General features: G+C 35.3%; 1 protein-coding gene across 3 annotated transcripts in view; it reads right to left on the reverse strand.

The window, feature by feature from the left end:
- The window catches only part of LOC101895914 (protein eva-1), a 184,316-nt gene that overhangs the window by 118,922 nt on the left and 50,121 nt on the right, over positions 1–15,273 (reverse strand). For all 3 annotated transcript variants that reach the window (XM_059122791.1, XM_059122790.1, XM_059122792.1), the window contains exon 2: positions 86–784. In XM_059122791.1, coding sequence (XP_058978774.1) covers positions 86–242 — 157 coding nt within the window. In that variant the 5' untranslated portion in view covers positions 243–784. The remainder of the gene's footprint in view (positions 1–85; positions 785–15,273) is intronic.

The following is a 15,273-nucleotide window of genomic DNA, read 5'->3' on the forward strand; positions in this document are numbered from 1 at the left end:
ATATGTTGAACACGTGTTTGTGTGTAGGATGTTGTAGTAGGTATATATTTATATATGTGTGTATAAATTCAAGTAAAATATTTACCCAAAGGATCCACACGGTAAATAACTTCTGGTAAGACGGGACTCAGCGTACACATGAAGAACACCCAGAATGTTAACCAAGCGCAGAACATCTGACGCCAGTTGTGATGCAGCCAATGCCGCAGATCTGGACCGGGGTAGTGTGGAAGCGTCGCCATCTTGCACGGGCGGCGAAGGCAAGTATGGCGGCTAACTGCCACAGCTCTTGTAACGGTTGTTTGTAAGGAATCGTTAATTCTTCAGCTTCTGGTGCCTTTTGTTCTTGTTGTTCTTGTAGTTGTATTGTTTTTTTTTTGTTGACGTGACGTTGATGTTGTTGCTTGTTGCCGTTCTTAATACTTGAATTTATGCTGTAGTCTTTCAGATGTACAAAGTCCTTTCTTTGGCTGTTTGTATTGTTTAATTTGTGAGTTTGCTGTTGTTGTTGTTGCTGCTGCTGCTCTTGTCTACTGTTGCTGTTATTCTTGCTGTTGCTAGTGATTGTTGCAAGTTTGCTTCTGTTGATGGTGGGTTTCTTCACAATTGTTCCGAAGTTAAATGCTTTAATGGCAATTCTTGTCTTTGTTATTTCTGTATTTTTTATTCATGCTCTCGTTGGCCTTTGTTATTGTTATTATTGTGTTGTTGCTGCTTCTGCCACATTTAATTCATTTTATTTTATTCTTTTCCAGTTCTCATTTCAGTGTTCCATTCGGGTTGGCTGTGAAAATATTTATAAAACAATATAAAATAAACGTTTTTTATTCATACTCTGACAAGATGTTTTTTGTACTCTATTTTAAATTACACATACACAACACATATTTGTATGTCGGCATATATGAAGTAAATAAATAATATAATACATACATTACACACACACACACATACGTGCGCACAGCCGCTAAACTTTCTGTTTGTGGGAATTGAAAAGCGAAAACAATTTCGCCAGGCAAGCTGATGATGATATTACTTTTCAATTCACGTTTAAATGTTGCTAATTAAAATGTTTGTTCATAATTAATTGAGTATGCCGTTTAAGTAGGTACACATGTGTGTGTGTGCTTGTGTCAGTGTGTAAGCACACTCACAAGCAAACGTAATTGCACATCCTGGCTGCCAGCCACCTATGTGGCACGGCATGTGCGGGCGGGAATAGTCTTAATATAATTTTATGCTGCGGGTCAAATGCCAATGTTGCTATGGGAGTTGACTTTAATTTTTACACAATTCCACAACTTAGGAGGAAAAATTTACATACACACGCATGTATGTACAAAGTGAATTTCTCTGAAACGCTAACATTTATAACGGCACACAAAGACGGTATTCATATATGTTTATGTATAGGTATATCATTCGTATTTGAATTTAATTGTAATCTATGTAGATTAATTAAAAGAGACAATTGGCGTGTAGAGATTCTGCAGATGCCTCTATAAATTAGGATGTATGCACAGATATATATGCACAGATATATATGTAAGGTTTTCTAGAAAATCATTAATAAAAACCAGTAAAGAAAGTCCAAAAGTCGGGCAAGGCCGACTTTATGATACCCTACACCACTTTGCATTTTTAGTAGAGCTGTCCATGACAAATAAATGTTTTTGTGGGGAATTTATGAAAATGAAATCATGCCGACTATGATCGTTTTTGATTGCATATTATGGCTTTAAAGCAGTTATATTTCAAAGCCGAAAGAAACTAATATATGAGAGGTATATCCTCCTCTAAATCGATTTCTACTAAATCTGCGGAGGCATTTGTTTCTAAACCGAGTTTCATTAAAATCCATTATATTTGAGCTGATATTAACTTTTTAAGCCCAATAAACGTGATATCGGATCAAGATATATATCCTTCCAGGATGATCCATCAACTCGGGCTTATATTAATCATTTGGTATGCAATAAACTTGAAATCGCCATAAATATTAAAATCTGAACCGTTCTCGATTTAGTCGTATCGGACAAGTTCCATACTATTTGTACTCATATTGCACATTTGGTGCACAATATCTACATTTCAACCGATTATCTCCAATTTAAATAGGGTTCGTCCTTGGGCCAAACAAATTATATGTACAAATTAAATCTCAACCGGACAATAAATGCGACCTGTACTTTGTTTTCAAAAATACATGGACCGACGGATATACATAAATAACTCAGAATTGTATGCAGATCATCGAAAGAAACTATGGGTCTACCTCGTTTCCTTCTCTATCTTACAAATAAATACACAATGACATAATACCCAGATCACAGTGTGGTAAAGGGTATAAACATCCAAAAGACGAAAACAATTCCAATTCGATTTGAATCAAATTTGTTTAAGTTAAAATCAAATACATTGCAGTTTTCAGTTGGAACGGCAAGATTAATATTTCGTTATTTTCTAAAATATTTTCATGTCGGAGATAAATTACTCAAATTAATTTATTTTGTCAATAAATTACAATATCTCTTAACACGTTGATCTTCATTCAATTGGATCTTAGAACATTGGGATTACATTAGTAGGGAGTTGATCAATTTCTTATAATTTGTTTTTATACTCGAAATATTGGTCCAAAACAAATGGAGTTACATATGGATTCCTATCTCGCCGAACTGAGTCGATCTAGGTATGTGTGTTCGTCAGTCTGTCCATATTAAACTGTAAATACGCTACATGCAATTATGGACCGATCCTCATTCCATTGAAAAATTAACAAGGTTATCTATGAAAACTGGTAATAATAACCTTTGTTATTTCGGAACTCATGGCTCATTTGGTTTTTAGTAATAAACAAAATAAAGCAAAGAGTTCTTTGTATTACGCATGTGTCTATTCACATAAATACTTTGCAATATATTTACAGAACGCAAGTTGTGTTTACATTCCGAAAAGAGGATATCCATAACAAAATCGATACAAAATACTTCTTTGATCGACTTTAGTAGCCAGAAAATCGCGACACTACATTCTTTTGTTAAAATAGTGGGTTAATGAATCGATTATTAATAATGTTTTTTGCTGGGTTCCTGCAGAAAAGTTTCAAAAATTGTATAATCATTTTCTGAGGCCAGTCAATCACGGATGCTGTTTGACAACTCTTGAATTTCCCAATGGAGACCGTAGAGTGCAAATGTTGTTGGTTTTTTTTTTTTCATATTTTAACTCTCACTGAAAGTAGTCGTGCTGATATTAAAAGGAGATAAGGGATCGTCTATAATCACTTAGAACCTCTACGATCTCTTGACGTTTGTGAGTCAAAATTTTATGGTCTCTGCGCCACACTAAATTACTCAAGGTAATTTGACTGGTTGTACAAAAATTATTATCTCAATAAAACACCAAAAAAACTTATTCAAACATAAAATTATTTACTTCTGGTATTTCTGATTCTTCTCGGGCGGAAATACCACCTTTTCCATATCGACTCCACACAACGACTATGCCCGTTTGTAAGGATTATATTGGACCTTGTCAAAATTGTCAGAAAAAGTAGATACTGTGTTATGATTGAAACCATAAATAACTAACGGACGGAATATCCCCAGATAAAAACTAAGAGAGCATTACCTGCCTCACTTCTTGGAAAATATTTAATTCCACCGTAACATATAAACTCTTATATTGGGAATTAATGAGAAGTAAATCATAACAACCTATGACTGTTATTAGTGGCATGTTACTCCTGTAGAAGATTTAAACTTGGCACGGAATAAAATAAAAATGTATATATGCTATATCTTAATTTTAATCGATTTCCATACAACTTGACGGAGATATTTATACCCTACACCACATAGTGGTAAGGGTATTATGTCTTTGTGCATTTGTTTGTAACATGGAGAAGGAAACGAGATAGACCCATAGTTACTTTTGAGAACCTTCATAGAATCACTTTCTGAGTCGATTTATGCATGTCAGTCCGTCTGTCCGTCCGTCCGTCCGTCCGTCTGTCCATGTATTCTTGTGAACAAAATGCAGGTCGCATTTATTATCCGATTGGGATGAAATTTTCCAAACAATATTTTTTTGGCCCAAGGACGAACCCTATTGAAATTGGTGAGAATCGGATCAAATTTAGATATAGCTCCCATATATATCTTCATCCGATTTCGTGTTAAATGTGCACCAAATGTCCACTATCAGTCCAAATTACCTGAATTTTGGCACACCCAACCGAGTTCGGCCTAAAAGCAAGTATATCAAATTTCCCATATATATCTTTCATCCGATTTGATCTTTAAGTCCCTCACATTCCTACTATGCACTCCACAACCGTGATATTTGGTACCAGGTATTAGATGGAGCACAGAAATAGCTGTTTTAAATTTTATCGAAATCGGTTCAGATTTGGATATAGCTCCCATATATATCTTCATCCGATTTCGGGTTAATTGACCACTAAATGGCCAATATCAGTCCAAATGGGCCGAATTTTGGCACATGTGACCGAGATTAGCCTTAAAGCAAATACAACAAATTTGGAGAAAATCGGTTCAAAAACAGCTATAGCTTCCATATATATGTTTTATCCGATTTGGTGTTTAAGCCTCTCACATTCGTAATATGCACTCCACAAGAATGATATATAATATATATAAGATACAGCCCAGAAATAGCTGTTTGTAATTTTATCGAAATCGGTTTAGATTTGGATATAGCTCCCATATATATCTTCATCCGATTTCGGGTTAATTGTGAACCAAATGGCCGATATAAGTCCAAATGGACTGAATTTTAGTACATCGGACCAAATTCAGCCTAGAAGCAAGTATATCAAATTTAGTGAAAATCGGTTCAGATATAGATATAGCAACCATACATATGTTTCATCCGATTTAGTGTTTTAGTCCCTTACATTCGTAATATTCACTCCACAACCGTGATATTTGGTACCAAGTATTAGATGGAGCACAGGAATAGTTGTTTTAAATTTTATCGAAATCGGTTAAGATTTGGATATAGCTCCCATATATATCTTCATCCGATTTCGGGTGATTGACCATCAAATGGCCGTAATAGCATCAATTTTGGCAAATCCGACCGAAACCAGCTTAGAAGCAAGTACACCAATTTTAGTAAAAATCGGTTCAGATATAGCTATAGCTCCCATATATATCTTTCATCCGATTTGGTCTTTAAGTCCCTCACATTCGTAATATGCACTCCACAGGAATGATATTTGGTACCAGATAACAGATAAAGCCCAAAAATAGTTGATTTTAATTTTATTAAAATCCGATTTGGTGTTTAAGCCTCTCACATTCGTAATATGCACTCCACAAGAATGATATTTGGTACCAGATATAAGATACAGCCCAGAAATAGCTGTTTGTAATTTTATCGAAATCGGTTCAGATTTGGATATAGCTCCCATATATATCTTCATCCGATTTCGGGTTAATTGTGAACCAAATGGCCGATATAAGTCCAAATGGACTGAATTTTAGTACATCGGACCAAATTCAGCCTAGAAGCAAGTATATCAAATTTAGTGAAAATCGGTTCAGATATAGATATAGCAACCATACATATGTTTCATCCGATTTAGTGTTTTAGTCCCTTACATTCGTAATATTCACTCCACAACCGTGATATTTGGTACCAAGTATTAGATGGAGCACAGGAATAGTTGTTTTAAATTTTATCGAAATCGGTTAAGATTTGGATATAGCTCCCATATATATCTTCATCCGATTTCGGGTGATTGACCATCAAATGGCCGTAATAGCATCAATTTTGGCAAATCCGAGCGAAACCAGCTTAGAAGCAAGCACACCAATTTTAGTAAAAATCGGTTCAGATATAGCTATAGCTCCCATATATATCTTTCATCCGATTTGGTCTTTAAGTCCCTCACATTCGTAATATGCACTCCACACGAATGATATTTGGTACCAGATATCAGATAAAGCCCAAAAATAGTTGATTTTAATTTTATTAAAATCTGTTCCGATTTGGATATGCCTCCCATATATATCTTCATCCGATTTCGTGTTAATTGTGCAACAAATGGCCAATATCCGCCCAAATCACCTGAATTTTCGTACATAAGACCGAATTCAGTCTAGAAGCTAATACGTCAAATTTGGAGAAACCCGGTTCAAAGATAGCTATAGTTCGTAAAATGCACGATAGATTTTGATTTTGTACCAAATATCTCATAGAGCTCTGAAATGCCCTGTATAAACCTTTTTACGAGAGCTCTACTAAATATGCATAGTGGTGTAGGGTATCATATAGTCGGCCCCGCCCGACTTTTGAGCTTTCCTTACTGGTTTTTGATGTATGTGACTTCTCCAAATATCATTCACATAGGTTGTATATTATAAGTTATTTTAAAATCGAATATTAAAAAAATATATTAGAGCTAAACTTCAACAGATTTTAAAGATCAATGCCAAAATTCATCCATTTTGGTCTATTATTACCCAATTGGTGCCAAATACATGTAAAATCGAATGAAAATATATGAGAACTATATCCAAATTTAAACCGTTCTCGACAAATTTTTGGCAAAGGTATTATTATGGATATTACGGTTTTTTTGCGGGACTTAAATATCAATCGGATGAAAAGTGTATTTTAGCTATAGCTATATATATATATACCGATGTTCACCAACTTTTACATATTACTTTTAGGCAGGTATATGTTAAATGCATCTAAATTGGTTCAATATTATAAATTTGGTGCACAACGAGAAATTGGGCGAAGGTAAAGGGTGTTTTTTAAGCTAGATAGTACTTTAAATTGTGAAAAGTAATACAAAAAATTAAATTTTGATGAACCTTTTTTTCATTTGTTTCAGTCTACTCTGACAAATCTTCATGAATAGACTCACGCTTGAACAACGCTACGAAGTTATACCAGTTGTTTTATCGCAAAATTGTGTTCAGCGATGAGGCGCATTTTTGGCTTAACGGATTTGTTATAAGCTAAATTGCCGCATATGGAGTGAGACCAATCCACAAGAGGCCCTACAGACTCCATTACATCCAGAAAAATGCACCGTATGATACGCTGGTGGCATCATCGGACCTTATTTCTTCAAAAATGTGGCCGGAGCTCGCGTTACCGTCAATGGACATCGTTACCGCACCATGATCAATGATTTTTTGTTTAAAAATATGGATGACATTGATCCGGAGGAGAAGTGGTTTCAACAGGATGACGCTACGTGCCATACGGCGAACGCAACCATCGACTAATTGAAATCAAAATATGGCGATAAGTTGATTTCGAGAAGTGGACCTGTCAATTGGCCTCCAAGGTCGTGCGATTTGACACCTCTCGATTATTTTCTGTGGGGCTACGTAAAGTCACTAGTTTATGCTGATAAACCAGCAACAATTGAATTTGATTTCCTGTAAAATGTTATAAACAAATGCACAAAGACATCCTGTGCCACAGTGCACTAGAGTACCACAGTGTGGTATAGAGTATAAACAATAACAATTTTATTATGAATATTTTTAAATAGCAAAAAATCCAATTTTAGCTATTATTGTTCCGATTTTGGAAACATATTTTGAATCGGTGTGACCAGAACAGAACTGCTCGTCCCACTGCTCGTTTGCTTGCTATTTTTAAACGTTAATTATACACCTTTTCAATACAGATTACCATATAATGCCTAAAATAAAGAATGTGGTCACTACACTATATTTTCAGAGCAGAGATGTCATTAAAACTAGTTATTGACAAATATACATATTTACTCTAATTATCAAACATCAGCGACGATAAAACGTCTGAGTGAATCGAACTATGTGCCGTTAACTATTATTTGCCATACTTTTGTAGAATATTGTAACCTAGTGTTATAATGCTACAAAAATGTATTCGTACATATATCTGTTAAAACTAATTTTGCGTTTCCCTTTCAATGACTACAGTTTCAGGCTTCATGTAAAACTTTTGAACAGCTTTCTATTGCTTCGTAATGTGTGAACTTGACATCAGGAAATTTACTTGCACAACGTTTTCGAAGTGTAGTCAAAAGTTGAACATGTCATACGAACATGTCTGAACACAAACGCAAATAGCAAATATTCGCGCACAACATATGTATGGTAAATCTTTCGGAAATAATTAACGCGGCAAACTTTGAAAAAAATATATGTATACATATTTTTATCAAAGATTATAAGCGGCATTATGGCGGTATACTCTTCTTTAAGGTAACTTATTATCACAGTTACTGAAAGTGGTAATTTTATAGCTATAACAGCAGCTGCTAAAGCCGACAAAATGTGTGAGTCTCTTGGCGTTTAATAAAGGCAGCATGCCACTTTTTATACATTTTAATAATTTACGATACATATTCGCGAGCTTCAGTAAAATATAATTATAAAGGATTTCCATAAAGCATATAATACCATCACATTCTCATTAAGCCGCATTTTTACTGATATCATTAACACAAATATGAAAATGGTAGCGTGGCAACCATTGTCGGCAATGCGATGCTTAGAGTTTATCCAATCAAAGGACACAAAGAGTAATCTCATTAAAAGCATATGTATGAATTAATAAATACCCAGGCGTATTATTATTACTGCCGAATGAAGTATATTGTTGTTGTTTTTTGTTTTACAATAGAGTGGGCCCAATGGCAATCAGCTATGTTTTTATACCCTCCACCATATATGGTATGGAGGGTATATTAAGTTCGTCATTCCGCTTGAATCTCATCGAAATAAAAATTTTAGACCCAACAAAGCATATATATTCTTGATCAGCGTAAAACTTTAAGACGATTTAATCACGATATACTCAAAACGAATTAAGATAGAAAACTAAAATTTTGCCAAAATCTTTCTTTTGCCTGCAGGTAGGTCAAGTTCAAGATGGGCTATATAGGTCCACGATATTGTTTAGCCCCCACAAAACGGTACCCCCTATATTAGGTATTTGGAAAATTTCCCAATTCATTCTAAATGGTGGAGGGTATTCAAAGTTAGGCCCGGCAGAACTTACTGCCTTATTACTTTTTGTTATCAGGGATCTTTGCCTCATATAGTACTAAATTCAAGTAATAATAATTTTTAACAGTGCACAGTGGTCACACATCGTGACAAAAGTCATAAACTTGAATGCAACAAATTTCAACTTTATATATTCCAACAATATTTTTCAATTTAAAATCCACCTTTGTGCACCCATTCCAACATTTTTTCCATAAAGCTGAAGAAGGTTTCAGTTATTATTTTAATAAACCTGATGGTATTTTTAGCCATAGGCTTTAATTTGAGAGTTATAAACCTAAATTTCCATTGAAATGAGCTGTAATTTAGAACTGTGTCATTTAGTTTTGTCCACCTCATAATTAAGGGCAGAATGACTTGAAAATAGTCAAAGTTAAATTCTCTTTTACAGGCATTACCATAACACCTCAAATTGTGGGTTAGAGCCCATATAACGTTTTTCGGATGTTATCCTTTTTGCCGAGAGACCATTCCGAAATGATGTGAATTGTCAAAATCAGGCCATACGTTTCCTCGATTTTAGGATGTTTTCAATGTCTCTCTTTTCGTAATTTCTTAGCGATTTTAAAATAGTATTTTTTTTTCAACATAGGTGTGACCGCGTTAAATTATTTCGACATCATCTACTCAGTTCCGCCTCTACAAAATTTGTACTACAATTCAATGTAACCCGCCTGCAATTTCCATTCTCAAAAAAAACCGTCAATAAAGTTAATCAAATTGAAAAAAAAAACGTTTGTACACGATAAAATATTATTATTTTTTTCATATCTTATCCTCTTGTGAAATGATATAATTCATAAAGTTCGACTTACCAAATAAGTGCATAAAATCTATAAATAATAGTTTTGTCCGTTGTCGCGTTATAACACCGAAAAAAGACTACACATAATATTAGAAATCAAAAAGAAACAAGTGAAAAAGCTGTAACTTCGGCCGGGCCGAACTTTTGAATACCCTCCACCATTTGGCACAAATTTTGCAATTTTCAAAAAAATAAAATCCGTTAAAAATTCTGCTAATATCTTAAAAATACCGAAAGTAGACGTATATTAGGGTCTATTCGACGACGTAGACCTGCATAGGCAACTTTTGTCATAAGCTATTACAATATTTAAATGCGAAACATTACGAACTTCAAATACCAAACTTGAAATAGTTCCTGTAAATGATGTCGCTAAAATCAACAAAATACCGAATATTGGGAGGTACTGTTATATGGGGGCTATACGAAGGCGTGGATCTACATGGCCCATTTTTTTTCTTACGCTGTAGTATCCATTACGAACTTCAAATACCAAATTTGAAACAATTCCGGTAAATAAGGTCGTTAAAATCATCAAAATACCGAATATCGGGAGGTACCGTTATATGGGGGCTATACGAAGACGTGGACCTGCACAGATAATTTTCTGTCTTAGGCTGTAGTATCCATCATGAATTTCAAATGCGAAAATTTAACCATTTCCGGTAAACAATGTCGCTAAAATCATGAAAATACCGAGTACCGTTATAAGGGGCTATAAGAAGACTTGGACATGCACAGACAATTTTCTGTAATATTGAAACAATTCCGGTAAATAATGTCGCTTAAATAATCAAAATACCGCATATCGCGAGGTACCGTTGTATGCGGGCTACGTTGACCTACATGGCACATTTTTAATACCAAAAGTCCTGCAGACATAATACACTTTTGAGTAAATTGTTATCAACTTACTTCATTTCGTTCGGAAGCTAGAGTAATTTTCACCGACGGACACGGACGGACATAGCTAAATCGACGTAAAATGTTATGCTGATCAAGAATATATATACTTTGTGGGGTCTAAAATGTCTATATCCAGGTGTTACAAACGGAATGACAAACTTAATATACCCTTCATACTATGGTGGAGGGTATAAAAAACACTACAAATGTACATTCGAAAATAGGAAGTCAAAATAAAACATTACTATTGTACATTCCAAAAGTCAAAATGAATAGTTTCAAATGTATAATTTTTAAGCGATTTTTTGGATTTTATCCTTTTCAGCCGAATTTATCTGAATCGTTAAAATCAGTGCAGTGGTTCTTGAGTTATAAGCGTAGTAACTAAAACACATTTCTTTTATATATAGATAACTTGCAAAACTGTCAGAAACATGAGATGAATATCGAATTTATAATTTCGAATTTGAATGTATGATTTCACATAGAATAGAAATCTTCCTTGTAAGTATGAAAATGGAATACTTCGGTCGACTACATCTGGTACCTCACGCACATTTTAACATTGTCTAAAAGTTATCACATATCTCATATAAAGTGATGGAAGTAGTCCATATAGTCCAAACCTGGCAGTCGCAATATTTATATCATATTTATTTAGGTCCGATACGATTGGTCTATCCCCTCAACAAACGGACCAATAATAATGAAAGTCAAAATATATTTAAATAAGCGAACATTATCTGAGGGTATACATCTGTCCTCAAAAACGACAGATATATTTTAAATTGTTTTTATACAAATAGATTGCAAATAAAGAGAGAAAAAATTTAAATTAGTATGTGTCGTTTATTATTCGTATTATATAACGTCATCTACTGCTGTCATCTACTGTATATGTCAATGTTGAGTTTTGAAAAAACCGTCTTGGGTTTGTGGTTTTGACTGGGATCTTGCAGAGAAGCTGTTATTATTTACAAACGCATTGTGCTGCAGTGTTCCTTGTTCTAGAAACCCTTCAACAAAAAACAACATGATACAGCTACAAAAACTTAACAGACAGCTTTACTCCTAAATACACTAACAGAACTTGGGAAAATAGAATTTCATAGCTAGTTCAACACTTCTAACATCAAAAAGGACCTTCGACATAATCCGCTTTTGGAGAATTTCCCAACACCAACCGAGTATAATATGATGAGACAGAAGAAGTTCCTTTATCACATCCCACCCCGCTGTCTCTGCCAGGCTTGCATTTCGTAAAAGCAGGACAAACATTTAATGTTGTCACTGTTATGGGCTTCGACCCCGTTGTCTCGGTTGACGTCTGACAAATTTGTGTCGCAGAGTGTGGCTTCATAGGATTACACTTCTTTAGGCAAAACTTGAAAGAAGGATTTTCCACGGTTATTCTATGCTCTTTTGGTTGTCTCTCTATTGTGTATTTATGTGTGTGTGTGCGTGAGTGAGTTTTCTTTGTTGCACGGGATAGAAAACACACTTTTTTGTTAATTTCTCAAGAAAATAAAAATACAGAACAACAAGTAAGCAAAGGCTACAGTCGAGCGAGGCCGACCGTTGAATACCCTACAACACTATAATAAACGATACAGTTTATATAGGCGAGATACTCGAAAGAATTCCACAAGATATTGTGACAAATTATAAAAGAAAACCATCAGGTTTCGTTCTCTAATTTTCGAATAATAGCAACTTAAACTAATTTGCTCATTTCCAATTTATTGGTAGATGTTGCACGGTCTTCCTAGATCTGGAACCAATATTTCCCAAAGACCTATAATTTCTTAGAAGTGGCAAAGGATTAACATTTATTATTGGTTTTTGACTGAAACGCATCTATATGAGATACAGACATTTGACTATATTCGTTAACGAAATAGTCAGAAGTGCGTCTTTCCTGTATTTGTGAATTCTCGAAAAAGTCTCTCTTGGATTTTGCAATGGCCGGTAACCCCCTTTCAAATGTGCGTGATGATCGGGCGATAATTACGACCTGCTGACAATTTTTCAGTTTTTTTGGTCCATTTCAACCCCTAAATATATGGCGATCATCTCCAAAAAGAGTAGGCTTCTATTCTGACCCTCATCTTATCCCCATGCAAAATTTCGGAAGGATCGGGCCATAAATGCGATCTGTATATGATATTCTGATGTCATAACTACTTAGTTTTGTTAGCTTTAGAAATATTACCAAATGTTTAATTCAAAATGAAAATATGCCAAAAATATGACAAAATTGAAAAAATATGAGAAAATTTTACAAAATCAATATTTTCATCTTTAGAGAGATATTTTTATGCGATTTTTTTAGGCGTTTTTTCTTTCCTGCCAAGAGGCCATTCTGAATTAATGAGAACTGTCGAAATCAGTTCAGCCGTTCTCGACATATAAGAGATCTTTCAAGCATATCTTCTTTGATAAACATATATATCGCACATATTTTGCTATATATCCGATTTGTTGGATGTTAACATCAATGTAAAGGTCAGAAGTAACCTTGTCATGGCTTTGTGATTTCGCCGGGATTTAAAATATTCGCGGTTTAATGAAAAATTTTGAATTTTTTCAACACAAAAGGTATAGTCTATTTTACCCGCTAAATATTATCCGATGACCACCCAAATTGGTAGGCTTCTTCCCCGTCCTAAACTCTATCTACATGCGAAATTCCGCGTCGATTGGTCTATAATTGCGACCTGTATAGCTACTGCAAAATCCGACATTTTTCCAGTATTTGGTCCATTTCAAACCCTAAACATTTGGCGATCATCTCAAAAAGAAATAGGGTTCTATTCTGGCCCAACCCCGACCTCCATTCCAAATTTCGTGAAGATCGGGCCATAATTGCGACCTGTAGAGTGATTACAAATTAACATGGACAGACGGACAGACGGACAGACGGACAGACGGACGGACGGACATACATAGCTAGATCGACTCAGCTCGGCGAGCTAGGATGATCCATATATACTTTCCTATGTGGGAAACCAATATTTCGTGGTGTTACATAATTTTTGGCCCAATCAAACTTATAATACCCCCAACACATAGTGTTGTAGGGTATAATGATGACATGTGCGTCAACGTCAGCGCTGATGTGGACGAAGACGTTGACAGTGGCGACAATTCTCGAGAAAACTCAATAATTTATGAAACCGAAGAAAGTTTTTGTTGTCGCATTACTTTCGGTTCTTTGTTGTCCTTGTAATGGAAAATAAACGCGGCTTGTGTGCGTGTATGTGTGTGTGAGAGAGAAAATGAGAATGTATGTGTGTGCGATTAAGTATGGTATGACATGCTGTTGTTATGTGCACAAGTGGTCCATGTATGTGAGTGTAGGCACAAAGATGTGGATATGATTATGGAATTCCTTGTAAGACTCTTTTAGCCCCAAAAGCTTTTCTTTCATATATTAATAATAAGTACATAAAACGGCGAACAAAAGAAAGAATAAAACAAAAGAATGTTAAATCACACACAAACCTCACTAGGCCAAGCCACGTAAATGTTGCAGGCTGGCGTCTTCTCCTGCCACCAACAACACACGCCACACCGTAAGCATTGTATATGCTCGGCTCATACTTGGTTTTCCGTAAAACATAAATTAATGAAAGTATTTTTGTCCGAGAAGAGCTCCCAGCCAAAAGCACGCTGAGCAGCTTAATTGCCAATATTACTCAACGCTGCAAAATGACTGTTCGCCGAACAATATGAATCCTTTGTCAGGCGAAATCTCATCTGGGCCAGATGAAAAAGTTTTGCAGGAGACAACAAACCAGAGCACCGTAACCAGACTTGCTTGGACTAAATTGATTTAAGGCAGTTACTCTTTTGCACTAAGAAAACTTGATATAATTCCATTTGTTTCCCTCGAAATCAAATGACCATTAATTAAATGCAAGATTTGTGATTTTTCGTTGAGTCAACGCATCACGAGATCCACAGCTACACAGCTCGAAGTGTCATAAATTCCAAAGTCATGATGCTGACTTCCAAAAGTTTGCAAACATTTTTATACTGTTGCTGCCAAAAGGAACATTAATAATAAAGTTTCAGCTCATGTTGGTGACACCCGAGGGAATCCTGCTTCTGGCCCATACTCGTATATTCAATCTCCTGCCAACACTCAATCCTCCCCGAACCGTGAATCTAATTGGAATGTAACAAATACCATGCGTGTTGTAACAACGCTGGTCCGCCATCTCTGAATGGGGAGTTATTGACAAAATCGCACACGAATCTACTGTGGCACACACATACACCCGTACTCACCTAAATCCATTGTTTTCACTGACCCAGAATGAAGTGCAAATGCGAACATTTGAAATTTAACGACATATATATTTTAGTATGTAATCCTTTTCTTTTTGCTCGGGGAGCCAAATGACAGATGTGCACAGTTGTCTAACTCGTTTTCGGTACAGTAAAGTAACATTGTTTGCCTGGATTTGTTTCAACACAGCTGAACAGCTGTATTGGGGAAAAAAT

Source organism: Musca domestica, unplaced genomic scaffold (genome assembly GCF_030504385.1).
Source record: "Musca domestica strain aabys unplaced genomic scaffold, Musca_domestica.polishedcontigs.V.1.1 21, whole genome shotgun sequence".
Taxonomy (NCBI): domain Eukaryota; kingdom Metazoa; phylum Arthropoda; class Insecta; order Diptera; family Muscidae; genus Musca; species Musca domestica.